At 33.6% G+C, this 27,242-nt stretch overlaps 2 protein-coding genes across 2 annotated transcripts; one reads left to right on the top strand and one right to left on the bottom strand.

The window, feature by feature from the left end:
- The first annotated feature begins 7,380 nt into the window (after nt 1-7,380).
- LOC123689173 lies at nt 7,381-10,536 on the top strand. The gene has a single exon (XM_045628128.1). It carries the CDS (start codon nt 7,755-7,757, stop codon nt 8,517-8,519), a length of 765 nt encoding a protein of 254 aa, XP_045484084.1. The 5' UTR covers nt 7,381-7,754; the 3' UTR covers nt 8,520-10,536.
- Nucleotides 10,537-11,702: 1,166 nt separating this feature from the next.
- Nucleotides 11,703-26,762, bottom strand: LOC111002724 (PHAF1 protein CG7083). The gene is made up of 8 exons (XM_022272928.2): nt 26,556-26,762; nt 21,691-21,773; nt 20,870-20,997; nt 19,799-19,958; nt 19,012-19,583; nt 17,860-18,049; nt 17,184-17,279; nt 11,703-16,671 (listed from the first exon to the last, which is right to left on the bottom strand). Exons 1-7 carry the CDS (start codon nt 26,617-26,619, stop codon nt 17,193-17,195), a joined length of 1,284 nt encoding a protein of 427 aa, XP_022128620.1. The 5' UTR covers nt 26,620-26,762; the 3' UTR covers nt 11,703-16,671; nt 17,184-17,192.
- Between the last annotated feature and the right edge of the window lie 480 nt (nt 26,763-27,242).

Raw genomic sequence — 27,242 nt, 5'->3', positions numbered from 1 at the left:
CTCTACACAATTCCAAGGGATCAAGCCGCACGGATAGGGATTGGTCGTCGACGATTCGAACCGCTCTTCATTGCATACGGTCAAGTGGAAGTAGCTGGAACTGGGAAGCCGTCCAAAGTTAAGAACAGTACTCCGTACTATTTCACTAATCACCTTGTGGCTAAGTACCCCGGCTGTGCACCAATGAACTTTATGTATATATGCGCCCACTTTGATATATTTTTGTTAATATTAAATACCAAAAACACTATTCTTATTCCAACGATGTGCGCTCTTAATAGAGAACATGAATTTCGATGAGAGAAAAACCGTTACGAAGAAATCCATATTTTAAAACCCTCTCGGTGTCTGGTTAAGTCATTCAAGGGATCCGTGAAATCAGCATTGAAAAACCAAGGTCTTACCAACCACGCTATGTACGTAGATAGTGGCAGCCAATAACGTTTATCACACAATACATAAAGTGCAATAGAATTACACAGTCAAGATAAAACTTCAAGTGGTAATTACTGTTAAAACAACATAATCATGTATCAAGATTGGTTGCGGTTATAATATTAATAATAATATAATTTTATATATGCCTAATGCAGGGCTAGAATACCATAACTGCGTCCCACTGAACCAATTCAGAAAACGCTAAAATAATCGATTAGCCTTCAGTCAAGGTTGTTTAAAACTTTTATGACTATCTACCTTAACAAAGCTTATCTATAGTCTACGAAAGTAATAAACGTAATTGCTACTAAAGTAATGCTTACTGTCAAACTGACGTACTAAGTCTCTGAAACTCGGAGATTAAATAATATTGTATATAATATTGCCTGTCATTATATTTATTTCATGTGTGTACGTACTTATCACTTCATTATAAACTATTTATTTCACAATAAAACAGCTAAAATAAAATATTCAGTTTCATTCGAGTGTGTTCTAAATTCAAAATTGTTTTCCTCTCACCTAGAATTACATATCATGTACGGGCCATTTTTTTAGTAAATACAGTGTCACCTTACCTAACCTAGCTCTTCTGTATCTTACATGGTAAGAATACTTGTGTGAGATATTAGCATGTGTGTGTGAATATATAATTTATAAATAAATATATAATAAAAGTCATTAGATCTTCCACTTTTATATAAATTAAGTTCTGCAGCCATTGATACAATTACATTTCAACTATTCACAATTTGATCACTTATTAAGAGGTACGATTGAATTTTATTCTATCAACTGACCGATATTAAGAAATAGATAAGTCGATATAGAATTTAGTTGATTATTGTGTCTAGACACGGGCAATTGGATTATACAATCTTCCTAAGAAGGTCAATTATTTATTTAGTGTCTTAAATATAATTAAGGTTATACTTTAAGTCGTATTATAATTAAAAATACTACCGACAAAGCAAGTCCGAGCTCATTATAAGAGCTTGGGAATTAAGCATTGTAACGTTAGTGAGGAAAGTCAAGTTATAAATTGTTATTAAAGTACAGAACATTTAATTAATTATATGTAAACCTTTCCTTGAATTATATCCTAGTAACCATGAATAGTAAACATAATTGTCTTCCTGTCGATGTGCTCATTTATTCGTAAAGAATAAAGATGATATTAATTATTTCAAATTTAATATCAAGTCTTTATACCAATTCTCGTGTAACAAAGTTAATGATATCGTATTCCTACAAGACGTCACATAGACTTTCAATTTTTCAGTCAGGCTGGTAGAATGCAGCAGCAGATATAATTAGGAGTGAGTTGATGTTCACTTACCTTTGTTGATATTACTTACTTATCCTACACCTTCGTGAGCAAGGACATCCTGAAGATAAAAAGCCTGTGAGTGTTGTCACAAACGAAGCTAATTCTCTCCATCTTAGTATTCTCATGGATGTTTAGAATGATATGATGATGAGAAAGCTGGGTGTGTTTTAATTTAAGTGTTTTCATTACATCTATCTTTAGTTACATCGTTTGTGGCGTGCTTTTAAATGTAATAGATAAAGTATATTATGTTTTATGTATTTTTCAAATCGGAATTGCTCATTACTAGATGTAACTAGAGTACCTTTTTATAACAAACCTTATATCGTTTATAGTACAGACCAAAAAATACTTATCTATTGCAAGGCCAAAAGATGTCGTAACCCCATGGTTATGCGCGTCCTTGCCTAGATAAACCTAATGAAGATAAGATAAGGACGTAAGTTTTTTTTATCAAAAATCTAATTATGATACTTGAAATATGAACTCCTAAATAGTTGACCAAAAGACCATACATTATTATTATTTATAACAATTCTGTGTAGTTAGTGGAATTCCCGAAGACGCGCCCCACCAATGTTAGGTTGAGGGAAACGCAAGGTGCGGGGAGTTTGCTCTGTGCGTCAGTTAGGAACCGTCAGCAGTTCCTTGTAGTGTGCGTGTGTACTGATAACACTCACACTGGCAGAAACTTGCACCCATATACTATAAACGGTTAGGAGGAATAGTGGTGAGCGTCTTCGTGGATTGCACTATCTATACCTACTTAAGTAAAAAGAATGGTCTTTGGGATATAAATACTACTTACAATGTCTAATTATGGCTATTGAAGATGTATGGTGGTGTTACATAAACAAGAAGTGTCCTAAAGGGGAAAGGTAAGAGACTCAAAGTCGTGATTGAGCGTTAAGTGGAACTGGTCACGAACGAACACGAACTATATCAAAAACAGAATATAGAATTTAGCATATATGCGATTTGCAGCAAAATTTATATGATTCAAAAGCTATTATCTGCCAATCTGCTACTATCTGCGCAAACATTACATTTTATTTTTATACTAATAATAATATAATTGTTATTACATTATTTTTAGTATCAACTATTATCTATCAATGAGAGTATTCACCGGGTCATTTTGCCCTTCTAAAATCTGCACAAATGAGAAACATGAAACCTGTATAAGCTACAGTACATATTACACGCGTGAACCTCTAAGTGAAAATGATACTTTCCTATACGCTACAGTTATTTTCTATTTATGATTCTCCTATTTATGATCATTATTAAATTCAACCAAAAATGCACCAGTTATTGATTGTAATAGGTATGACAGCCGCTTCTATAACTCTGTAAGCTGAAAACTAAAGTTAGGAAGAAACCTCTATACGAGGAAACGAGATTGACTGACTTATTACAATATTTAATTGAGCCAAGTTTACATGAGTTAGTGTTACAGTAGAAATCAATCTAATTTATGTGACTCTAGAATAGTACTCAAATAGTGTAGATTCTTTGAAGATAAGAAACATTTAGGTACGCTTAAATAAAACTTAGCCTTCAGTTACATTACTTCTAACTTTAAATACCTATATGAATAAATAAGCCTGTTTAAGTGTACATAAAAGTTAATATTTTTGAGCTCGGAAAAATGTAACATATTACTTTCTATTTACAATTCACCGTCGTTCACTGGGTTTACACAAAACCTATGTGGCGTAAAACCTGGAGGTGGCTTTGGTTTCTGGAAGACTGCTCCCGTTGAAGCTTCTTCCAGACCTTATCATCTATTTTATTTCAGATGTATCTGGCCCAGTTTTACAGATACAAACCAACTTTCGCAGCCACTCGACATCCTTTGAATCATAAGCGTTGCCGGCCTTTGAGGAGTACCTATCCTTTCTTATACCGGAATGTATAACGAGTTTTATACGGTCATATCTGGATGACAATGTACAAGTTTCTACTAAAGTGAAATTTAGATTTAAAATAATATAATTATCAATGCTGTGCCTGACCTAAAGGTTTCTTCTTCTTGTCGGCCGTCGGCTCGTACTTCTTATTCTTCGCCAACCGCATCAGCTGTTCTACGCTGGCCACTCCATTCGCTGATATTGCGGAGCCACGACTTTCTCCCTTCGGCCAGCGCTTCTTTTCCGCTCGACCTGGCCCATCCGACTAGAAGAGGTCGGTACCGTTCATGTCGAAGCAAAAGTCTTAAAGGTGTCTTAGTCCTAATTATAATAAATAGGTTGTGTTGAAGGTCTACCAGACATTGAATGTTCTATTGTAATGCGTAACCAAAAATGCAAAGCCTATTTGAATTCTATATGTGACTCGGAAGTTACCAGCCATTTAAAGCAACCTACTACAATTATAAACATACCTATGATAATGAATCATGGACAAGTTCGTTCAACAGGTCTGGATTGTACTTCTTGGAGGATACAGAATTAAAGAGACAATATAGAAAATTTATTATTTTGTATTAATAATGTACGAATATTCGTTGTATATTGTAAACTGCGAAAAATTTAAAACACAAATTATATATTGCTTATCATCAAACCTGATATTTTAAATAGCACTGATAATATTTAAGGAATTAAAAAAGTACTTTTTTCACACGAACGTTTTCCATTTACGACATTTTAAGTATTATCCTACTTTTACAACTAAAAATACAGCTCTTGAGTCGGTATGAATTAAAATACAATAATTTATATGAATAATTATTGGAACTCCTGTTTCTAAAATTTGTAATGTTCATAACACCATGCGTGTTAAAAATAATCAAATAATAGCCTCTACGTGTACTAAACCTAGGTCTAAGGTTAATTGTAGTAATTTTAGTTATGCCGCCCGTTTCATTGCTACCGCGAAATAGGTCACGCTTTGTTGAAAATTCTTTAAGCAGCTAATTATAAATGTCATGACCGAAAAAGAGATGGCAATTATAACTTACGGTCAATCGATTTATAAAGCGATTGCTTTATAATAATTGTAAAGTGTAAAGTTTTGACCCTATATACAACTCAGCAAGCCTAAATTTAAAGATAAGAATAAGATTTTAAAAATTAAAGTCAAAAATATATTTGCAGTGATTTATTTGCTCGCTGGCTAAATGCAAACGGCGAACAAACTGGTGTCTTGATTCCCGGCTTAGAAACATCGGTTGTTGGTGAAATAATCTCATAGTTTAGCTATAAAATAAAATTATTTGGAAAACAAAAAAAAGAGTTTTGTATTTTCCACAGGCATGTACTTTACAACCTGCAAACATAAACGGCCTTAAATAGATAAGATAAAATAAAGGATTGGTAAGGGCGTGTTTTTATACTCACTGTACAAATAGCATCTTATCGTTTTGGCATTGAATCCTAAGTTTTTGTACGATATATAAATGTATTATGAATGCAAAAAAGGCAATGCTATGAAAAGAAGATTGTTTGGGGAGCAACAACTTCAGACAAACTATCTTTTATAAGCATCCACTTCGACGTCCACCGTTCCACAACTGAGCGTTTTTCAAGGCACATTTTGCCGCGCACCACCACTATGTGGAACCAGCTACCCACTGAAGCATTTCCGAACCAATTCGACTTAGCATCTTTCAAGAAAAGAGCGTACCAATTTTTAAGAGGCCGGCAACGCACTCGCGAACCCTCTGGCGTTGAGTGTTCATGGGCGGCGTTATGACTTAACATCAGACGAGCCTCCGGCCCGTTAGCCCCCTGTTCTATAAAGAATATTAAGAAAAGTCTTGTTTTGCTTATTCCAGATGGCTTAACAGCAGTTGTAGTAGTGTTTGTATGAAGAAAGTCGAAAACGAATTTTGTATAAAAATGACAGTTCGTGTCGACAAATTCTCATACAAATTTAGTTTTCGACTTTACACTTCTAAGGCACTAGCAGTAGGGATCTACGGTAGCTAAGGCCTTATCTTGAACAAACCCCAAGGTCAAAGGTAAGGTACCTAAGGCTTAATCTTAAATAAGCCCCAAGGTCAAGGTGTAAAAAATAGAGATAAATAAAAGACCAGGATAAATTTTCTTAAAATTTGCATGTATTTTATATGAATTCAGATGATTTCCGGAAACACGTTGATTCAACATAACGTAATTTGACAATACATACATAAACAATCAGTAGAAAAGCATGATTTAAATCCTAGTTATTAGTAACATAGTTTCAACAAAAATAATTGGCAAATCTTAACAATAGTGATACAACAATTTTAATCACAAACAAAATTCTTCATACTAATACATATACTATGTACTTGATGCAATTTCATACCATTTATGACACCTTTGATATAATAAAGAGAATCAAATAAAAAGTAACATATCTAATCAGACCCATAACAATCGTTATGGTTAGTACTTTTTTATCATTAGGCGTAAATTTTAACACCACTTGCTGATAGATTTTACTTAAGAAACAACTTTCTTGCCATATTCGGCTTACGACCGGAACAAATAATTAATCCACATTCACAGATTGAAAAAAATCTGAGATCAGACAGTCGATCGATCTCCTATCTGCATCCCAATAACCAAACCCTACGAAGACAATCGTTATAACAATTTTTGACGACGGATAGAATGCAATCTCTTTGCTCTTTACACTCGCTACGATCCGAACTTTCCAACAAAAATTAAACAGAAACCAATAAGTATCAACTGATTAAAAAACATTATCAAATTTTAAATTTGGTAAGTTCCAATGAAAATTTTAATGATATTCATACATATTTCACACAAGCCTGGAATATTTTATTTCAACAAAGGACCCAGATGTCTTAGTTATAGCCTGGTGACGCATGTCCCACGCGGTCTTTAAAAAGTTATTTAAAGCATAATTTATAACCCACTGATAGCATTGTTGTACGTGATTGTTTTCTAATAAGATTGATTTATCTTGGACTGTCATACCAAAGTTTACTAAGTTATTTACATAAGCCGTGAAAAGTCACGTTTTCATGTCTTGTTATATATTTTTTATTATTATTATTATAGTTATATACTAATCATAATCTAGTGACGCAACAAACGTATCCCAATTGTGTCTATGATACAGTGTTAACTCTATGTAACGTCTGTAGATTTAACGACAAACTCAAAGTCTGGAATTCTCTCGGCTTTCGTTGGTTTAGCTTGAATTCCATATTTCATACACTCTTTAGTAATACACCCATTCTCAAAAACGACAATTAAATTACAAGTACTATTTAATTTACGATATTAGTTGAAACTGCGGAGATATGTTCGTTATTATATCGCTATTATATTGTCCTAGTCAGTAATAAACTCGACCGTCGGCATCATACGTACCGAACATGTGTAAATTGGGATTGCTTGCACGTGCTTTATCACGAAGATGTCTCAATATAGCAAGATATTAATAAAATAAGTAAAAATTAATACAACTTATAAATGGTGCAGAAAAAGACGTCAAGGAAAAAATCAACAATATGCATATTTGCATCTTTGTAACGTCGAAATATATACTTGAGTGACGTTGTATAGAGTTTACACTGAATTTTTTTAATAGACACGTAGATTATTATCTGTTTCACTTTCTTAAGTCTTTACTTTTAAGTAATATATGTACAAATTATGAAAAACATCTCTGGGCTGTCATACTGTAAGCATCGTAATTGTGTAGCTCCGTATTATTGAGTGCTAAAAATAATTTCGTACACTGTTCTTGAGACTGCGACGTCACAAAACACAAATTGAAGTGTCGTCCGTGTAGTGGAACTACCGATTTCACACAATATCACGTAAGTTCTTGAATTTCAACAAAAGTATCTCCAAAAAGTGATAATTAGAGGTTAGAAATCCACCAATCATATTGAGCATAGACAAAAGATCAATGACATTGACACTTGTCACAGTAACAGTTAACTAGTGTTGCCAGAGCAAGTAAATAAAAACTACCACTAATTACGTTCCATAACACGCAGATTTAGTTTACAAGAATGGAGGATCAGTTTCAACTATTGTTTGATAAAATGAAGAATGAAATCTTGAACCAAACAATAGAATTGAAAGATTCGATAACAAATAATATAATGGAGAGATTAGACGAAAAACTTCAACCTATTATAACAGAAAATAGAAACTTAAAAATAAAAGTAGAAAATCTCGAAAAGGAAGTAGAAAGTTTAAAAAGAGGAAAGAAGCAAAACAATTTGATAATGTTTGGAGTAAATGAAGGCGAAAGGTCTACACAAGAATTAATACAAAATACAATACATATTTTCAAAACTGACCTTGACATACAATTACAAGAACATGAGATAAACAAAATATATCGTCTAGGAAAGGGAAAGTCTTCTGGAAAACCAAGACCAATTCTGATTTCCTTTACGAGCGAATGGAAGAAGAATGAAGTTATGGGAAAGAAGAAAAACTTCAAAAATGTATATGTTACAGAAGACTACACAAAGGAAGTAATAGAGAAAAGGAAAACGTTGCAGGCGCAGCTAAAAGAGGAGAGAGAAAAGGGAAATATCGCGTACCTGAAATTTGACAAACTAGTAGTAAAAGGAAAAAATACTAACATAAATAAGGAAAAGCGCAAAAGAGAAACATCATCATCCCCACAAAACAATGCTCAACCAAGGAAACAACAAACTCTAATGCCGCCGATTAACAATAGACCAAATGCTTTCGACGTAATGAGGATTAGAGCTAATTCTCTTTCGTCTCTTCCCGCTAAGACAACAACTAACAAAGAATAACAATTAACTGTCGGTAAACGGAAAAATAAACAGCTCAACATGAACCAACATAAAATAACAAAACAAAATACTTCCCCAAGCCGACTGGTCATCGTGGGGAAAAATGACCACGACCCTCTAAAGGAAAAAAATAACACTAACATGAAAAACAAAGTAAATGACATCCACATAGCAACTATTAACTGTCGATCTCTTAGAACACCTGAAAAACTCCAAGAACTAGAGCTGGCAATAGAAGAGTTAAAGTGGGATATTATAGGTATTAGCGAAATGCGCAGATTTGGAGAAGGTATAGAAAACCATGGCAAATACGTACTACATTATAAAGGGGAGACGCCCGGGCTGTATGGAGTTGGATTCATGGTGAAAGTAAATCTAGTCAACAACATAGAAGAACTTAGTGGATTCTCGGAACGTATTGCAATCCTTAATATAAAACTGCCCGTGAACGGAGATAAAGAAGAGAGATGGTCTATTATACAGGCATATTCACCAACTGAATCTGATAAAAAAGAGGACGTAAAAACAATTGAGGAATTCTATGAAAATCTCCAAAACGCTATTGATAACGCACACAAAAACGTCATCGTGATGGGAGACTTTAATGGACAAATTGGGATTCAAAATAGTGGGGAAGAAAATACCATAGGAAACTATGGGTATGGAAATAGAAGCAAAAACGGAACAAGACTAGTAAACTTTGCACTGGAAAACAGATTAAGTATTCTAAACAGTTTTTATAAAAGGAAACCATCAAAAAAATGGACATGGATCTCACCCAATGGACAATATAAGAATGAAATCGATTTTATTATGTCTAATAATAGAAAAGCCTTCAAGAACATTTCGATCATAAACAATTTAAACTTCCACACAGACCATAGGATGGTTCGAGTTGCGATGTCAGGAATGTTCAAGAAAACAAGACGATTTCAAAATAAACAATTAGCGGTACAATACTCAGGTGACCCTAAACTATTACTTAATAATCTTCAAACATCTCTAGATGCCGCGGAATTAGAGAAGAAAGAATATCCATCGATACAAGAAAAGTACAACCTATTACTAAATCAACTAAAAACAGTAACCAGAAAAACAAACAAAAGTATCAAGAAAGAAGTCTCACTTACAATCAAACAATTATTACAAGAACGAAAAGAACTTTTACGACAAAAGGAAATTAAAGGAAACCGCCAAAGAGTAACAGAAGTAAGCAAAAAGATCAGTGAACAACTTAGGAAAGAAAGAAAAACTAAAAGATCTAATACAATGAAAAGTTACATAGAAAAGACAGGAGGAATAAAAAAGGCATTGAAGGAGTTAAACTACAAAAAGGACTGGATACCAAGTATGAGAAAGAAAGATGGTAATAGTACAGGTAAAAGACTCGAAATATTAAAAATCGCTACAGAATTCTACCGAAACTTATACCGAAGTCAAAAAGAGAAAGACACTATAAAAGAAAACGACGAAATAACTAATGAAGAATATATACCGGAAATAATGAAGGAAGAAACCATAAAAGCAATAAATACACAAAAACTCGATAAAGCCCCTGGATCTGATCTTGTTACAAACGAACTTCTAAAAGCAACGTTACCAGTAATCGCTCCAAGACTTACAGATATATTTAATGAAATTATCAATACGGAAAACATTCCAGAGGATTGGACAAAATCTACAATTATACTACTACATAAAAAAGGTGACAAAGGAGATATAGCAAATTACAGACCAATCAGTTTAATGTCCAATATTTACAAAGTGTTTTCAAAAATAATATTATCTAGAATCACAAACACACTTGAAGAAAATCAACCCAAAGAACAAGCTGGATTCCGTAGACATTTTTCAACAACAGACCACATACACGCCCTTAGACAAATACTCCAGAAATTTAAAGAATATAACAAAATTTACTACATAGGGTTCGTGGATTTCAACAAAGCATTCGACACACTTGAACATAGATTTATCTGGGACGCACTAAAAGATCAAGGCGTACATGCAAAATACATACGGATACTGAAAAACGTATACACAAAAAGCACCACACAAGTAAAATTAGAATCTATAGGCGAAGAATTTCCGGTTGAGAGAGGTGTACGCCAGGGAGACCCAATTTCACCAAAAATATTTGCAGCAGTTCTGGAAATGATATTCAGAAATCTGGATTGGACGAATAAAGGACTAAATATAAATGGCGAAAATCTGAGTCACCTACGCTTTGCAGACGACCTAATCTTATTTTCGGAAAACCCGAAAACCCTAAAGGAAATGTTGCAACAGTTAGCGGAAGAAAGTGAGAAGGCAGGCCTGTCAATGAACTTAACGAAAACAAAAGTAATGTCTAACTCCTCACAAACAGAGTCCATAACAGTAAATGATGAAGAAATAGAGTATGTAAAGGAGTATGTGTATTTGGGACAGTTAATATCTACTGAGGAATGTATGCAAAAAGAAATAGAAAGAAGAATAACTAATACTTGGAAGAGATATTGGTCACTCAGTGAAGTCATGAAGAACCAGGATATGTCTATGAGGAACAAGAGGAGAATATACAATATGTGTATCTTACCATGCTTACTATATGGGTGCCAAACATGGGCATTGACAGAAGAACAAGCAAGGAAAATAAAAGTTTGTCAGAATGGAATGGAGAGAAGCACAATAGGAATTAAAAGAAAAGACCGAGTTAAACTAAAATGTATCAAAAACAAAACAAAATTTAAGAATGCATACACAACATACAGGTGCTTAAAGTGGAGGTGGGCTGGGCATATGATAAGAGAGAAGAAGGAGAAATGGACGAGAATAATAACTGAATGGCAACCACGAGATAGTAAAAGAAACAGAGGCAGACAGACTAGAAGATGGGAGGACGACATCAAAAAAGTGGCGGGCCCAATATGGACGCGCATAGCGAAAAATAGAACAGAGTGGAAATCTTTAGAGGAGGCCTATGTCGAAAGACAAGCTGAAATGTAGAAACGACCGTTTACCGATACCTGATTTATGAAAAGAAAAGAAACTGTTAAAAGTTATAAACGTATTTGTAAGAAAAATTACTGTAAAAATAAGTTCAGCAATAAAGGCTATTTTATTTTTATTTTATTTTATTTATTATTTATTAATATATGTACTGTGGTATGGCTCTGTAGGCTTCAAAGTAAAACCTTTTTGTTTTTGGTGACTGTACCTAATTTATTTATATTTTTCAAACAATATTGTTTATTGATAAGACATCTGTGGTATATTGTAGAATTATCTTATTGGTTTCTTTATATTAACTTTCAAATAGAGATAGGTGCATGCATTAACCAAAATACCGAACTTAGTATGAAATTTGCATCAAGTACTAGAATAAGTAACGTTGTAATCCCTAACTTTGGGCCATTTCCTATAAATACATACTGACCATAAGATAAATCATGACTTCATATAAAAATTTACAAGTCATTGGCTGTAAAAAAATTGAAACTATTAAATTGAGGGCGTCATTTCGTCATAAAGTTTTTGTATTACTAAAGCATAATATAACACGGCTACTTATAAACACTAGAGTTACATTATACGATTATGCCAGCCCTAAGAAAAAAAAATCTCTACACTATCACATCACTATCACGTCACTATCTAGTGACGTACCTGCCTCTGATTGGTGAATGAAATGAACATACGTAGAGTACGTTACGTCACAATGACAGAAATGTTCGCAATTTAAGTTGAGAAGGCTGACATAATGAATATACAAATAACCTTATGAATTAAGTGACAACGCCGTGGCATTTATAAGCCACAGCAAAATAAGCTAATGAAGACAATAATTAATTATTATTAATCTTGCCAGTGTCTGTACGGTTCGTATTGAACATTCTTTAGAAATAGTAAATAATACATATTTAACCCTGTTTGGAAACTATGTATGAGTTTGACAATGTACTACAAAACTGACAGCGTCGAACTCATCGCTCGCATATGTCAAAAATTTCGGTCAAACTCTTAAAAATAGTCGACCTTTTAGACGCTCTATCATATGTATATGGTAGCCCGTATCATAGAAGTGTGTGAAGTGTCATCGCATGTGTCAGGCCATTTCATTTACAGATACCGGCAAACTTCTTGAGCATTAAACAAGGGAGTGGGGCATCGTCTCGGAGCGCAGAACACAAACGTCAACTAATTTACCAAACGTCACTTTACTTCCAGTGATACCTAAAAATGGCTTCTGCGGAGGTTTGTTCAAGATGTTTGCCGGTATATGTAACGATTGACCTATTCTACCATCGGGCCACAATATGTACACAGGGCTAAACAAATTGATTTATTAAAGCAAAAATAGTGAGGTATTTTTTGGTAAATGAGTATTACTAAAAAACAGAGATGACTCGGAAACCGTACCACACTAACAAGGGTGGCATACGCTACCTTATATTAAATCCTTTTTTTAATGTATTATTTGTCAATTTTTTATTTTTTTTATGGCACCACAGCCACTTACAATTAACAATCACACACATTGTGCATTAATAAATAATGTAGCGTTGAAATCCTTAAATACATGGGTTCAAATGATATTTTGGAAATCAGAAATATTTTTTCATATAACAAATGAAAATATTATTGTCCTTTTAAAATAACGAAAAGGAATATTGCCTTAAATGAAAATGATTTTCACAACCATTTAATAGATTTTTGAAGTGTATTTGAGCAATCTAATCAAAAGAGAAATAATCATATTATCTATTAATAACTTTATCAATGTAACTTACCGATTTATATTATTTGATAACAGTTTGTAAATTCAAAAAGACGTCACCAGACCACACGGGCATTCCTTGAAATTGAAATAATTCTTTTTCTAACATATTTTGTTTTACGTCTATTGTTTATGAAAATGTTCTGCCCTTTTTGTATTACATAGAAACATTTTAGGAAACATAATATGAGGAACTTCCAAAGCTACAAATTTTTGCTTGATGCTGTCTACAATTTAAGTTTAATAACTTAAGGACCCGAAGGACTTATTACTACAACTTGTAATTTTTTTTACCTTCTCCAAAATAGCCTTTTTGGACACTCCCAATACCAGAGGACTTGCCCGAGTGCATTGCCGGCCTTTTAGGAATGGATACGCTCGAGTCTTGAAGGACCCTAAGTCGAATTGGTTCGGAAATGTTTCAGTGGGCAAGTGGTTCCACAAAGCGGTGGTGCGCGGCAAAAACTGGCTTAAAAACGCTCAGTTGTGGAACGACAGACGTCGAGATAATACGGCAGAATACGGATATTCTGCCTCGATATACATATGTGTTATTGAGAGAAACGCATGCAGTAAAATAACTTGTTAATAATAATTAATTTAACAAAATTCTCGTAAACGTAGAAACTTGACGCTTAAGACTTTACGAATAAGGGATGGGATGATGCGGCGCCATCTTGTCTCGAGAAGGGTTTGCACGTTATTGTACTGAATTTGATTTTTTAAGTCAACAGAAAAGAGAATAAAAAAAAAGTAGTTAAAAGAGATCGCTCGAAAGCGATTATCTCGCCAGTTGCCCTCCTTTTTTATTTAATTATCTTAAATTTTTCTATTGTAATGTCACGAAGTGTTAATAAATAAATAAAACTGATTGTTTTTTTTTTATAATATTGTGAAATAGCATATTCCGCCAAACAAAAGGATCGCGAAACATTAGAATCGGCTCCAAAGGTCAGTTTATATAAACAATTTCATCACAGATGCAGATAATTTTTTTACTGGTCTTGTTAAGGATTAAATTTTTAGAGCGTCGTTCTTTAACATATTCGATTATTAGTTGTTACATATATTTTTTTATTAAGATAATATATTCATTTGCAGATCGTTATAAGAGATCAGCATGAATTTTTTCCGTAATCGAATCAATCAAATCACAACATGGACTTTAATATGAAATTGATAAGATATTGTCTGATCTCTCGATATCTCAACGATAATTTAATAGACTGAGAAAAATTTATGTGAAAATAATATTTGGATATTACTTTATTAGTGTTGATAATACGTTAAATAACTGCAGTATGCGGAAATTCGTTTCGAGGCTTCGACGCTAATACTTAAACACCCCTACTCTATAGAGACCAAATACGAATTATGATTTATTTAATATGCCGACCTTTTGTATACCTTTTGTATGTAAGTGATGAAGTTGTCTCAAAATGGTTTACACGTTTTAACAGATCCAGACGATCCAATCACAATAGCCGATGACAAATTAATAGTTAGTTAATTGTATTAAATACTTTGTTTGTTTGTTCCCTTTTATAAATCTTTTTGTTATATTATGTATCATGTATTCCATCTGTGGCTTTATTCTCAGTGTTTTTGTTTGCTATTATATATAATTTATGTTAGCTGTAGGAGTACAAAATAAATAAATAAATAGCCGCCCGCGCGGCGTATAAAAAAAACCGATTAGGGTAAAAAACCGCCTTCGCCGGGGAAGGCGAAGACCGTTACTGCGTACTTTGCTCACTCCAGTGAGCTTCCATCCTATCCTTCAGGCAGTGGACCACCGTGGGGTGTGACACTGGTGACTAAAGCCGCACGATGTTTTAACTATTGCCATAAAAAAAAGCCGGCTAAAATCGACCGTCTAAATGACAATTCGGCTAGGTCGCAAGTGACTAAATCCGAAAGCCCCAAAGTTGGGTAGTATCCGACTTTTGCAGTGCGGCATACCGACCCCTCCACCACTTGGCTCTACGTCGTTGACTTTTGAACTAGTAGTAAATGTAAAAAAAAAATTGACATTCATAAGTGTACTTGTTTACCTAGATGAATAAAGATATTTTTGATTTGATTTGATCAAATGCAGGCGATACATGAGGCTGTTATATTTATGGAATGCTATGATGACATCCGTGCTTATGGAACCCAAGAGAAAAAGATTACAGAAACATTAATATTCGTTTAGCAGCTTTCTAATCTAGAAGACTCATTCAAGAAGTGCACAATGACCGAGCCGCATGCAATATTATAAGGCGATTTGTGAAGCGACTAGCCGAAACAGTCGCACACACGGAAAGAGTCGACCCGTGTATATCCCTTTAAGGACAACAAGGAGAATCCATTCCGAAAAACAATCTCTATCCTGAATCGGATACAAAAAACTGTAGCTAGATTGGAAGTTACAGACTTATGAAACCTAACTTTATAACGCACATCTAAAGCGCGAATACAGCATGAAAAAAGATATATTAAAAAAAAAATTATTAAAAACTTTTCCGGTCCAGATAATTAAATTCATAATTCTCAATAAAAAATAATGTCCTCATCTACTGAAGTTATGATCAGATACCAATATGACGAATCTCCATTGATGAAGAAATTAATTGAAAATTAATACTATATTTGTGACAATATAGACTATAGATTTTTTTAACTATTGGAATGAATAAATGAATATCTGCCCTACATATTGTACCTATTTTAAAAAATGAGTAATATTTTCATACGCAAAGCTCTTCGAACAATTATGAAACCTACCTTACCTAACTAAATAAATTCATAGATAAAAATGTTACGGGCACCATGATCAATGATTTTGTATTTTCGAAAAATAAATATAAATGTCTTAAATAAAACTTAATTAAAAATCATTTCTATCTATGACTTTACCTTACAATTAGACCTAAAACATAGTGCATATTACAAAATATTTTTAGCACATTTTTTTTCACAACTCACACCCTAAGTTTTTTTTAGAAAAAATACGTCATCATTTTTTATACATAATTATATCCTCCGATATTTACAACAGTCTATTATACTTTGGGAATTTGTCAAATTTAAAAACACAATTGACTAAATAAAGAAACGTCAGATTTGCCGCTCGAACACACGTCACTTGTCAAAAAACAACTGTCAATTTCTGCTAACATTTAAATAAAGCATACTATCTTGAGATCGGTCACTCACTTTTTTTTAGTATTTTTCACAGTTTTATCACATTTTTTTTAAAATACTGTTTCCTCTTAGGTTGGTAGTGGATATGTATTATTTCGCCAGAGGTTTGGTTTTGTTTTTGATGTGGCAACACCAATAGGCGTCGGCTGTAGACTGTCAAACTGGCATTCAGGTTTTTAATTTTTTGCCGTTTTTTTGTGGCACCTGTAGAAAAATATTTAACATATTCATTATCATACAATAAAATCGATAAGGACATGAGTAGTCAAGTATTTTGATATAATATAACGAACGTACAAAATAAGATTTTTTTGAAATATATTTTAATACAACTGGCAACACTACAAGATATAGTGTGTTAAGTTTAATCCTGTATGTGTTGTGTAGAGTGCAGACATAAATAAAAAAAACCTCTAAGCCTTTAAAATTACAAATATGAATAAAGGTTAGTTTTAGAAAAGGGGGGGTGCCCTTCACAGATAACCTTCCTCCTGCCATTTTCCCCTTTCATCTGGAGTTAGTATGGGCCAGCAGTTTTAGACAGGTTGTCCTCAACATATTGCACCAAACTCGAAATACTGAGACGGCAAGTATTTAAACTGAGAAAATTAACTCTCAGTGGTTACACAGAGTATAATATATGTAGTTTGTGTAACCACAGAGAGTTAATATTATAATCTATGTGTATCAAGAAGTGAACAAAATGAAATACAGACCTGTGTGTGTCACGCGATAGAGTCAACGGCGTATTGCGGGGTGGCTCCCTCTGGTTGGTATAGGGTTATTGACGCTATGTAGTTATTGGACATCACCTGATAATATATTGTTAATTAAGAACCAGATCGGAGAACAAAAAACTATGGATCCAAACTACTTTTTCATGAATTTAATTCATTATCATTAAGTAATAATTGAATGAATTAGTAATGCAATACTAGATCTTGGCCTCAGATTTATGTATGTTTGTTGAAGGTGTTTCCTTCACAATACTAGTGTTAATTGTGTTTATAGAAAATCTATTTGTGCACAGCCATGATTTGAACACACGACCTCAGGGAGAAAGGCGCACTCTCACTAGGACAATACGACTTTTTAATTATTAGTCGCAACCTGAATTATCCTGTTTACATCGGCTTATTGACATATAGCTGATAAAATCATAAAAAAATATCCATTTACAGAATTTATTTAAAGATAAATAGGAGGTCCTTAAAAAAAATATCAACTAACAGAACTTATTTCAATAATACAATATGCGGACCTAAGAAAAATACCAAATAAAATATACAACCCTAAAAAATATAAGTTCACAAAATTAAAAAAAAAAATAGGCGTACTTAGCTCAAAAACCTATTCATTTACACAAATTATTAAAAAAAAAAATAGGCGTACCTCAAAAATGATATCCTGATAACCGTAGCAGAAGGTGGAGCCGAACGGGTTAGTCGTGTTCGTAGAGGACGCGCGATTGAGAACAACGGGCCGTTCGCATACGCGCAAAGCACGAGACACGCTTTCCCACTTGCTGTACGCCGTAATGCAGACGCCGCCACGGGACTCCACTAGTGCATTGGATTCGGACCTGAAACATTATAATGTAGGATTAAATATAAACATAAAAGGGCAGTTATCGTAGCCCATAGACACCTTGTGGAACCAGGTGCCGACTTAAGTATTTCCGAACCAATTCGACCTTCAAGAAAAGAGCGTACCAATTCTTAAAAAGCCGGCAACGCACTCGCGAGCCCTCTGGCATTGAGTGTCCATGGGCGGCGGTATCACTTAACATCAGGTGAGCCTCCTGCCCGTTTGCCCTCTGTTCTATAAAAAAAAAAACCTGGATTAAAGTGGTTGCGTTGCCCGCTTTTGAGGCAGAAGTATACTTTAAAACACTTGGAGGTCATCCAAGGAAGATCAAGAGTGGATCCACAAATCGCTCGCCTTGGAAGACTTCCAGCCATCAAGGTGATGCGGAAATGCAAAATGTTGAATAAATACTCAAATGCTTAAATTTTTTACTTTGGTTGATGTTATGCGTGAATTAACCATTAAATCAAGCTAGGGTTGTGTATTTTGGACTCTTTTAACGGGGACGTAAAAAGTTAGTAAGTAAGTAAACCAATAATTGTTACATTTCAATCAATTTACATAAACTATTATGATAACACATAAAACAGTGTTTCCCAACGTGGGGCTCAAAGGGTTGCAATTGTATGTTATGGGGCTTCAAAAATTTATTTAAGTAATGTCTTCTTTATGTTTTGAAGGGTTACATACTGTGTCTGTTGATAATTTCCCAGTAATTTTTCCTAAAACTAACTGAGGTTTCTTATAATAGGCTAAGAATTTTATAATGGCTACAACACACATACCTAATGTCTACGTATTAAAATAGTATAAAAACCCGTAATTTTTGAGTTTATCGTTCACACGAACGCGGCTTTAATTTACTAATATCTGAATAAAAACATTACTGCATTTTTTTTTCATAGAACAAACGGGCAGGAGGCTCACCTGATATATACTAGATATTATCATACATACTTGTCAGGATGCACGTGTAGTGTAAACTCGCAGCGATGGTACATATTAAAGTTGTAGTGGCCCGGATAGTTCGTATGCAGCACGAATTTCTTCACCGAATGCGTACGCGCATCGAACAACACATCCAACCCAAGCGTAAAGTAATTGAAGAAATAGTCCGTGTGGGGCGGGGCCCTGCGGCGTGCGGTGGGCCGATGTATACGCATCTTATCATCCGCCTTGTAATAGAGGCGGGCAGGCGCGGCCAACGCACGTGAAACCGCCTGACAACTGTCGCCAAAGCGGATAACGCGTCGGCGGCTGATAGCAGCGCCACCTCTACCGCCCTCCGCTAGCAGATGCAGCCGCAACGCCACCGTATTGCTGGCGGAGCGGATAACATCGCAACGACGCAGGTGCAACTGCTGTCGGTAACACGATGGCGGGAGATCCGCTAGCGGCGCGGACCACCGACCTCCGCTGTTCGGCTTTGACGCTTGGTGCTGCGATCCGTAGTAGATGGTGGTCCGTGCAACTACCGGCGAACCGCCATTTGGGAATTGTAGCGAGCCCAGGCCATGAGCGTAGCCCGGCTGGAATATAGTAACAATCAAAATTTTAAGACAAAATTAACAGAATATATTTCATTATTTTCAAGTTTAACTAGAGATTAAATGGATCGTATTTGTTATTAGCTGTATAACAAACTATGCTTAGGCATAGGAAAAACTATTAATTTCAAATTTCATGAATATTTAACATTGGTGCGTTAGCAACCTTCTAATTGTCTATTATGTGAGTGTATTACCTCAAATTTGCTATCAACAGGAAAATAAAAGGTTAGTCCTCTAAAGTTGAGCGCGAACAAATGTCGTTGGCTGTCATAGAGGCCGGGGTGGGTCGCACCAAAGCAGTGCTCCACTTGCTCGATAGATGGCGTTATTTCAGGTGAATTGAAACACATGCCACTGAAATATTAATACAATTCAATCAATGCACTAACTAAAGATTGAAGCTTAGGAAATAAGTTGGCAACAGTGTTTTATTAGAACTGTTACTTTAGGTCGAGACGATAGTAGATTTTAAGACAATTAGATTTGAAGTTCATTAACAATGCACGACCAAGACGATCGAATCTTTCCCGACAGAGCCGTAATCCCGGACCGATTTTGATAAGTGTTTTAGTGGATTCGAGAATAGTTCAGATGATAGAATTAGATGCTTTTTTAATGGTTTTTAAGTTTGGAATTTTCTATAGAAGATTTTTTTTCTAGAAGTGTATACAGGACGACAACATCTGTCGGAACAATAAAATGTCAATATTAAACTGGTAATCAGTCAAATCGTCTATTGGATTGAGTCATACGATTTGACCTTAATAAATGAAAGCAATCATATTGCAATTTAAATGCAAATGCATTATAACAAAAAGCATAAGACTCAGTCATGACTAGTTTTGTATTGACTTTTAGATTATATTTTTTGACAAGACAATAGAAAAAACTTATTACATGTTTAGGAATCGAGACGTAGCAGCGGTACATCTTGAGTCACTATCAGAAATGCCTACATGTTTTTATTTATGACTTAATAAAACTTTGATTCAAAAATTACACAAGAAGACATTTTCTATGTATATATTTTCGCAACCTAAAACAATTGTTTCACAGGAAATCAGACCATGCACCACATGAACATGAATGTTTTGATAAAAAAGACATTTTTATGTATCCATTAAAACGAAGAAAAATATGTGTTTGTAATAATAAGTGTTGTGGCAGTTTAGCCTAAACTAAATTCCCATAAGTGTTATTAATTCGTATTAAGAACAATTCTACTGTATTCTTACGATACTGTTAGATAAAAACTGTATACATACCTATACCTAAGTTTAATTAATTTCATATTATATATCTCTATGATCTTAAGCCGCTGCGCGACAGGGTCGAATATTAACCGGATCCCGTCTTGGGGCATATTTATCACTAGGTCTACGGAGAGAGGGTTCTGAAAAGTAATATTATTCAATGAGAAAATGTTTTAAAACATCTGTGAAGAGTAAAGTGGCTATAATACTAATAAAACATTTCTTATTATAATTAGAGAAACTATGACACTATTTAAGATATATGTAAGGCTTTTATTATGATTTCGCCAGACTTTAATTAAAGACAAAGTATGTTTGTATCTAGTATACATGTCACAGTCAACTAGCCTAATAAGCCGTTCAATTTGCAGGCTGGCCTTTTAACTACTGAAAGATATGAAACCGTAGCGTTTGTAACATTTTACAAACTGGCTGGCTAATGCATGCCCTTCGTACTATATGTAGTTAAACGGCGCTGCTTAGTTAAGAGGCTAGGCTGTTAATTGAACGGCTAATTAAGCTGCAACATAAATAGTAAAGTTGATGAAGTAGGCCTTTCTAATTTTTTTACTGTACATATATCAAAGTAATACACAATCTGACGAAAAGTTTAGAATAATATACAATAATGTGTCATATGTTACTCCGAACAGCTATTCAATGTTTATTCTTACTCTCGTGTAATTTTAAAATAGTAATTCGTGACAAAGCATGCAATGCAAAACAAATCAATATAATATTTTAAGATATTAATGATATTATGAAGTTTGGTATTGGTACGTAAGTAAATAAAACTCTTAATTAACATTATTATTCTTGTAAACTATGATTACCTGATCGCTGTAGAGTACTTGAACACCTCTGATTGTGCCAACTTGACTCTGAATTATAGCAACGGCTTGCGAGAAATGCATTCCTGAAAATATAAACAAAATCAATATGTCTAGACGTCCCGGAATAAAATCTTAACTTTAGTCGAAGGGAAAGTTTTATTACAAAACAAACTTCCCGAATAAAGCCTTTTGAAAAATGCTCTTGAAAGATGACTTTTCGTTCAATTGCTTTAACTTATAATTTTTGGCTCATTACCTGTAGTTCTATAAAAATATAAACCAAATTAACAATTGACTTTCAAAGACTGATCCAAATCAAATAAATACAAAAAAATAAAACCACATAGTGTCGGAAGAAGCTCAATATCTTCTTTTATTAGTGTCTCTCCATAACTGGAGGTTGGCCAATATCTGAAATATCTTTACCGCAACAGTAAGCATCATCATCATCATCAAAAGCCCTCATTGCCAGCATCATAAATAGGAACTTTGACCCATTCTTATTTTTTAGTTATATATATTTCTTATTCTTATATTTTATTCTCATTTTTTTATAGAACAGGGGGCAAACGGGCAGGCTCTCCTGACGTTAAGTGATACCGCCGCCCATGGACACTTTCAATGCCAGAGGGCTCGCGAGTGCGTTGACGGCCATTAAATAAATAGTTATCAATTTAAAAAACTGACTCTGTTTTCGGTCTAGGCTTCAGATTTCCGTATAGTTTCGTGATCGCAGGTTGCCTAACGATGTTTTCCTTCATCAAGCAAGTGTTAAATACGCACACACAATGAGTCCATTGGTGCATTGGTGCCGGGGTACGAACTTACATCGTCAGAGTCGCACGTTAACACTTAATTATTTTAAAGTAGTTTCTAATAATCATAAAATAATTCATTTGTCACAATTAACCGTGTTCATACAGTTTTGCTGCTAATCTTTTTACTTAATTACTCATAGTACAATGCAAATACCTATTAGATAGATTATTAAGATAATTATACACAGATAGCATACGACACCTGTGCATCAAAGGTTAGCTGCGTTTGAACATATAATTTCCATTAAGGTTTCGTTTATAGACATCCTAAGCAATCTTGCGAATGCGTATAACATATGGCGAACTAGATAAGTATATTTCTTCTTTGTAAATATGGACAACAATGGTTGCAGCATCTTACGCCTGAAGACATGGAGATGGTACGCATAATATGTAAAAACTAATATGATTTCACATTCATTTATCCCTAATTATTTGTACTAATTATAATGTTTTAGAGTAACCCAAACTATAACGAGCGACATATTTTTGCCTCTTTATCACTGTTCATTGTAGTAGTATGTAATCAGCCGTCTAACAAAATTTTTAGCCGAGATTTGAAATCTTCCAAAGGCTGTCTATACGTATTCTGAGCATCTACTGGCCTGAAAAAGTCTCTAACAAACAACTTTGGGAGCGCTACCGAGAAAACCCGATCAGTCAAACAAACCTGGCGCCGTACAGTCGCAGACGAGGCAAAGAGAACCGGGAAGACTTGGACCGAGGTGAAATACGAGGCTCAAGACTCACTGTGGACGCCCTCTGCCCCCCCAGGGGTTATAGGACATTAAGTAAAGGCGATACCGCAAAACTACGGCAGTCTTTCATAGTTACGCCTTACTCTTACACAAAGTAAACCGCATTCTAACTAATTCTATCTCTTATTAAAGCAAGAAGCGTAGAACACGAAAATTATCGTTCAGTTTTATCATTTAGATTCCCTATGAGATACATACATAATGCATATTGCGTATAAAGTAAAATTGTAAAGCTCCAATAAGTGTGTCATTTGATGTTCTTTGTCTGTCAGGTATCTATTCAAATGGAGTTGGTGGCTTTCATTCGAATTGAATATGACCTACATAATATCGATCGTTCTATTCTTTATGATACTTTGTGTATAATTGCATACATAACACTGCGGCTCAGTGGCTCACAGCGCACAGTGGTGTCCTATCATGTTGGACTACCATCGAAGCAAACACATCTGCTTTGTTTTAGGGCTACATGATAACGAAAAAAAATAGATGAACATCGTTAAAATTAAAAAAAAATACAATTGACGAGAACAATAAAAAACATACAAAAGATATTACACACGATGACAAAGACGTTTAATTGGTATAAAATTATCTGCGTGCTCATTTATAACAAAGGAAACAATTTAAATTAAAAAAGAAAATGAACATCCACATACTGAGATGCACTAACAACCTCTTTATTTAGATACCCGCCGTTAATGGTTACGTATTGTTGGGACTTTTAAATCAGTATGTATATGAAACACTTCAAAAAATGTTCCTAAAATATTAAGTATAGAAATGTGGCTTACAGGAAAAATAATGTGGATACAATACTATCAAGTACGAATATCTATAACCTTACACAATATATTTAATTCTTTAAAAATTTAGGGATAAATAATGGCCACGTAAGTGTATTACTTATACCGGCTTAAATCGAATATTTAGTACAGAAATATGACTGTTTCACGCCCCTTCACCATTACGGGACTCTACACAAACAGTCCGCGACCTCATCATATGCATGTGTGTGTGAGATTTTTGGATACGGTAATTTTTTGTGATTACTTTTAAAATCTCTGTGGTACACTTTTTAAATTTAACTATGCTCTTATATTTTTATAAACAATTCTACTATGTAGATGCCAAATAGCTAAGACACTGGAGAAGATGGGAAAAAAATATTTACTTCCATTTATATATTTACTGAAAAGGGCTGGCTTTGTGGCTTCAACGTAAGACTATAATCTCTGAGGTAGTAGATTCAATCCCCGGGCACCAATAAACTTTTTTGTGCGCATTTTAAACTCGCTCGTACAGTGAAGGAAAACATCGTGAGGAAATCAGCATGCCTTAAGCATATAAAGCCAATTAGAAAGAACATGATCATGAAACAGATACAGAAATCTAGATTTAAAAGTAAATTAATAATTTCCTTATATTTAAGCTGATAGATAATACTACAATATAAAACCTACAGAAGTAGATACAATGATTAGCTACTATTTATACTTACACTTATTTGCCTTGTAATTGTCCGATAAGGCGTAAAAAGTGCGTTGACATTACTAATCGCGTTATATCATCAATAATAATTGCTATAACATTACAGTTAAACAGTTTCAATCTTTTATGAATTTTACCATTGAAATACAAGTATAATTTACACTGTTTAATTTATCATGGTATATAATATGCTATGCAAAGTATACTTAGGCAGAGAAATCAGGATTTTAGAATAATAAAAAACCTACATATCAATAAAGTATACTGTTATGAAGTAGATTTAAAAATAATGTAACTCGAATTATGTTATTTTAAGACATTAAAAAAACTCTATTATTAAGGTATCCTCGATATTAAAGTATTTCAAATTCGGGCTTAACTCTATTATCATTTAATAATTGAATTTGGGTAGATGATAATACAGACAATATTGTTATGTTGTTTTGGCATCTTCAATATAATCAGGTATAAAAATCAATTCAGGTAAAACATTATATAAATGTCAAATTTACCCATCTACAGATCATTGTCTCTTTATTTATTTATTCCGTAGTTATGGTTAAAAACAAAAGTACAGATATATCCAGTTTTAAGGATTACTGTATTTTCATAGTTTGCAATCAACTTTTCTTAATTAACTTAGCAATAAAAGTCAAGTATTAGCCCATAGCCCCGATAAGCTTTTTAAAAGCAAGGTGCTTTTATAATATGGGAGAGGTTTTTGATCATATGTTATGACTACAATTATAAATAACTTAACTGTTCTTTTTATTACCTTACTTACTTTTAATTTATTGTCTGCAAATAAATTATTTGTTTTGATTGAGAGAAAATGGCTAATTCATAAGCATGCAAGTAGTGTGCATTGTTCCCTATGTACTTTTTACATGCTAACTATTAACATAAAATTAATTAGGTGCCCTTTAAAATTGTATTGCTAGAAATTTGTTGTTCACATAAAATTAAATTATCTTAGTAATGATTAAGATCTTAAACCTAAAGTTATTAGGGTATGGTTATTTGTCATGTCACACTAATATATAAAGAACTTGCAAATGATGATTGTATTATAAAAACAAATTGCCAAGTATAAAACTAAATGTGGATAATATACACTGAAAAATGCCCCAACTAACAGCAAAATAAAATTAAATTTAGAGTTGTTTACTTGTTATTTCAAGGGCACTTCTGTGGTGATATGAAAAATAATTTGATATGCTGATAAAATTTATGTAATAATTGTTTGTTTTTCTATTAGAATAAAGGGAAATAACCACATTAAACAAACAGTTATTTTAAAGTTAAAAGCAATTGATTTAACCTGGAGTAAGGTAACTAGAGATGCCCCTTAAATTAGGCTTTGTGAAACCATAATGCTATTCTGTAAGAGTTGTTACTCTCTCAGAAAATATGGTAGGTATATACACTTTAATATTACAAAAAGAATTCCACAGGTTACTGACCCTTTTAAGATAAAATAGATCATCAAGAGCCCATAATATGATTTGTTATAATATAGAAGTTAAGACAATTGTTTGTTTAAAATCATTTAAAATGTTAAATATTGCCTTAAAACAACTGACCGTTTTCATGGTCAAGTGTAAAAAAATAAACATTCGAAGTTCGAACAAAGACGCGCCCGAGCTATTAAAAAATCAATGTTGCCTTATTGAGAAATGTAGTGCATTCGAAATAACATTCAAACCTTTCGTATATAAACAAAATATTGCGTAAGACGTATCCTTTGGAAATACAACGCAAATTCTTGACGTAAATTAAAAACATATGAATAGCTTACCTAGAACGAATTCCCAGGCCTCGCAACCCAAGGAACGTTCTGGAACGATTTCTAGATCCAACATTTTGCACTATACACACTATACACTTAAAATTAATCAACTTTCACTGAATAAACTTATTTTTTCGCATAAAAAAGCAATATTACGCTGCCTTTCTTTGTTTGCCAACTTTAGTCTTCAACCATTTTGTATTTGTCAGGGGAACTGTCATTACAAACAGCTGATTGTATTCTGCCAGGGCCGTATTGCAATATTATTTATTACATGTTATGCTTACAAATGCAAATTATCATAAGGTATATACCACAAGTTATATATATAATAAGTAATATAGCGAGTAGTTTTAGGTTTAGACGAATTCTCCATTTAAGTTGATAAATAGAAAATTCTCGAACATTGTGTCACTTGTAATATAACCAAAACATTGTAAAATTAAGCTATTAAAGCTAATCTACGTTCTAGCTATAGCTTATTAATGATTTAATACAGTTCAGACTTTCTTCTTTTCATGTTTATTCATAATACACATATCTTGCTTGTAAACAAAATTATTATAAATTATTTTTAGTAATCGGAAAAACGATAAATATATAAATATGTAATTTAAAATATAAAAAAGAAACGGCCCTGGATAGAGATTGTGACGCATGCGTACCAATTACGAATAAGAATTAATATTGTAGCAA

Source organism: Pieris rapae, chromosome 5 (assembly GCF_905147795.1).
Source record: "Pieris rapae chromosome 5, ilPieRapa1.1, whole genome shotgun sequence".
Classification (NCBI taxonomy): Eukaryota; Metazoa; Arthropoda; class Insecta; order Lepidoptera; family Pieridae; genus Pieris; species Pieris rapae.
This window is presented reverse-complemented; position numbering and strand designations above follow the sequence as displayed.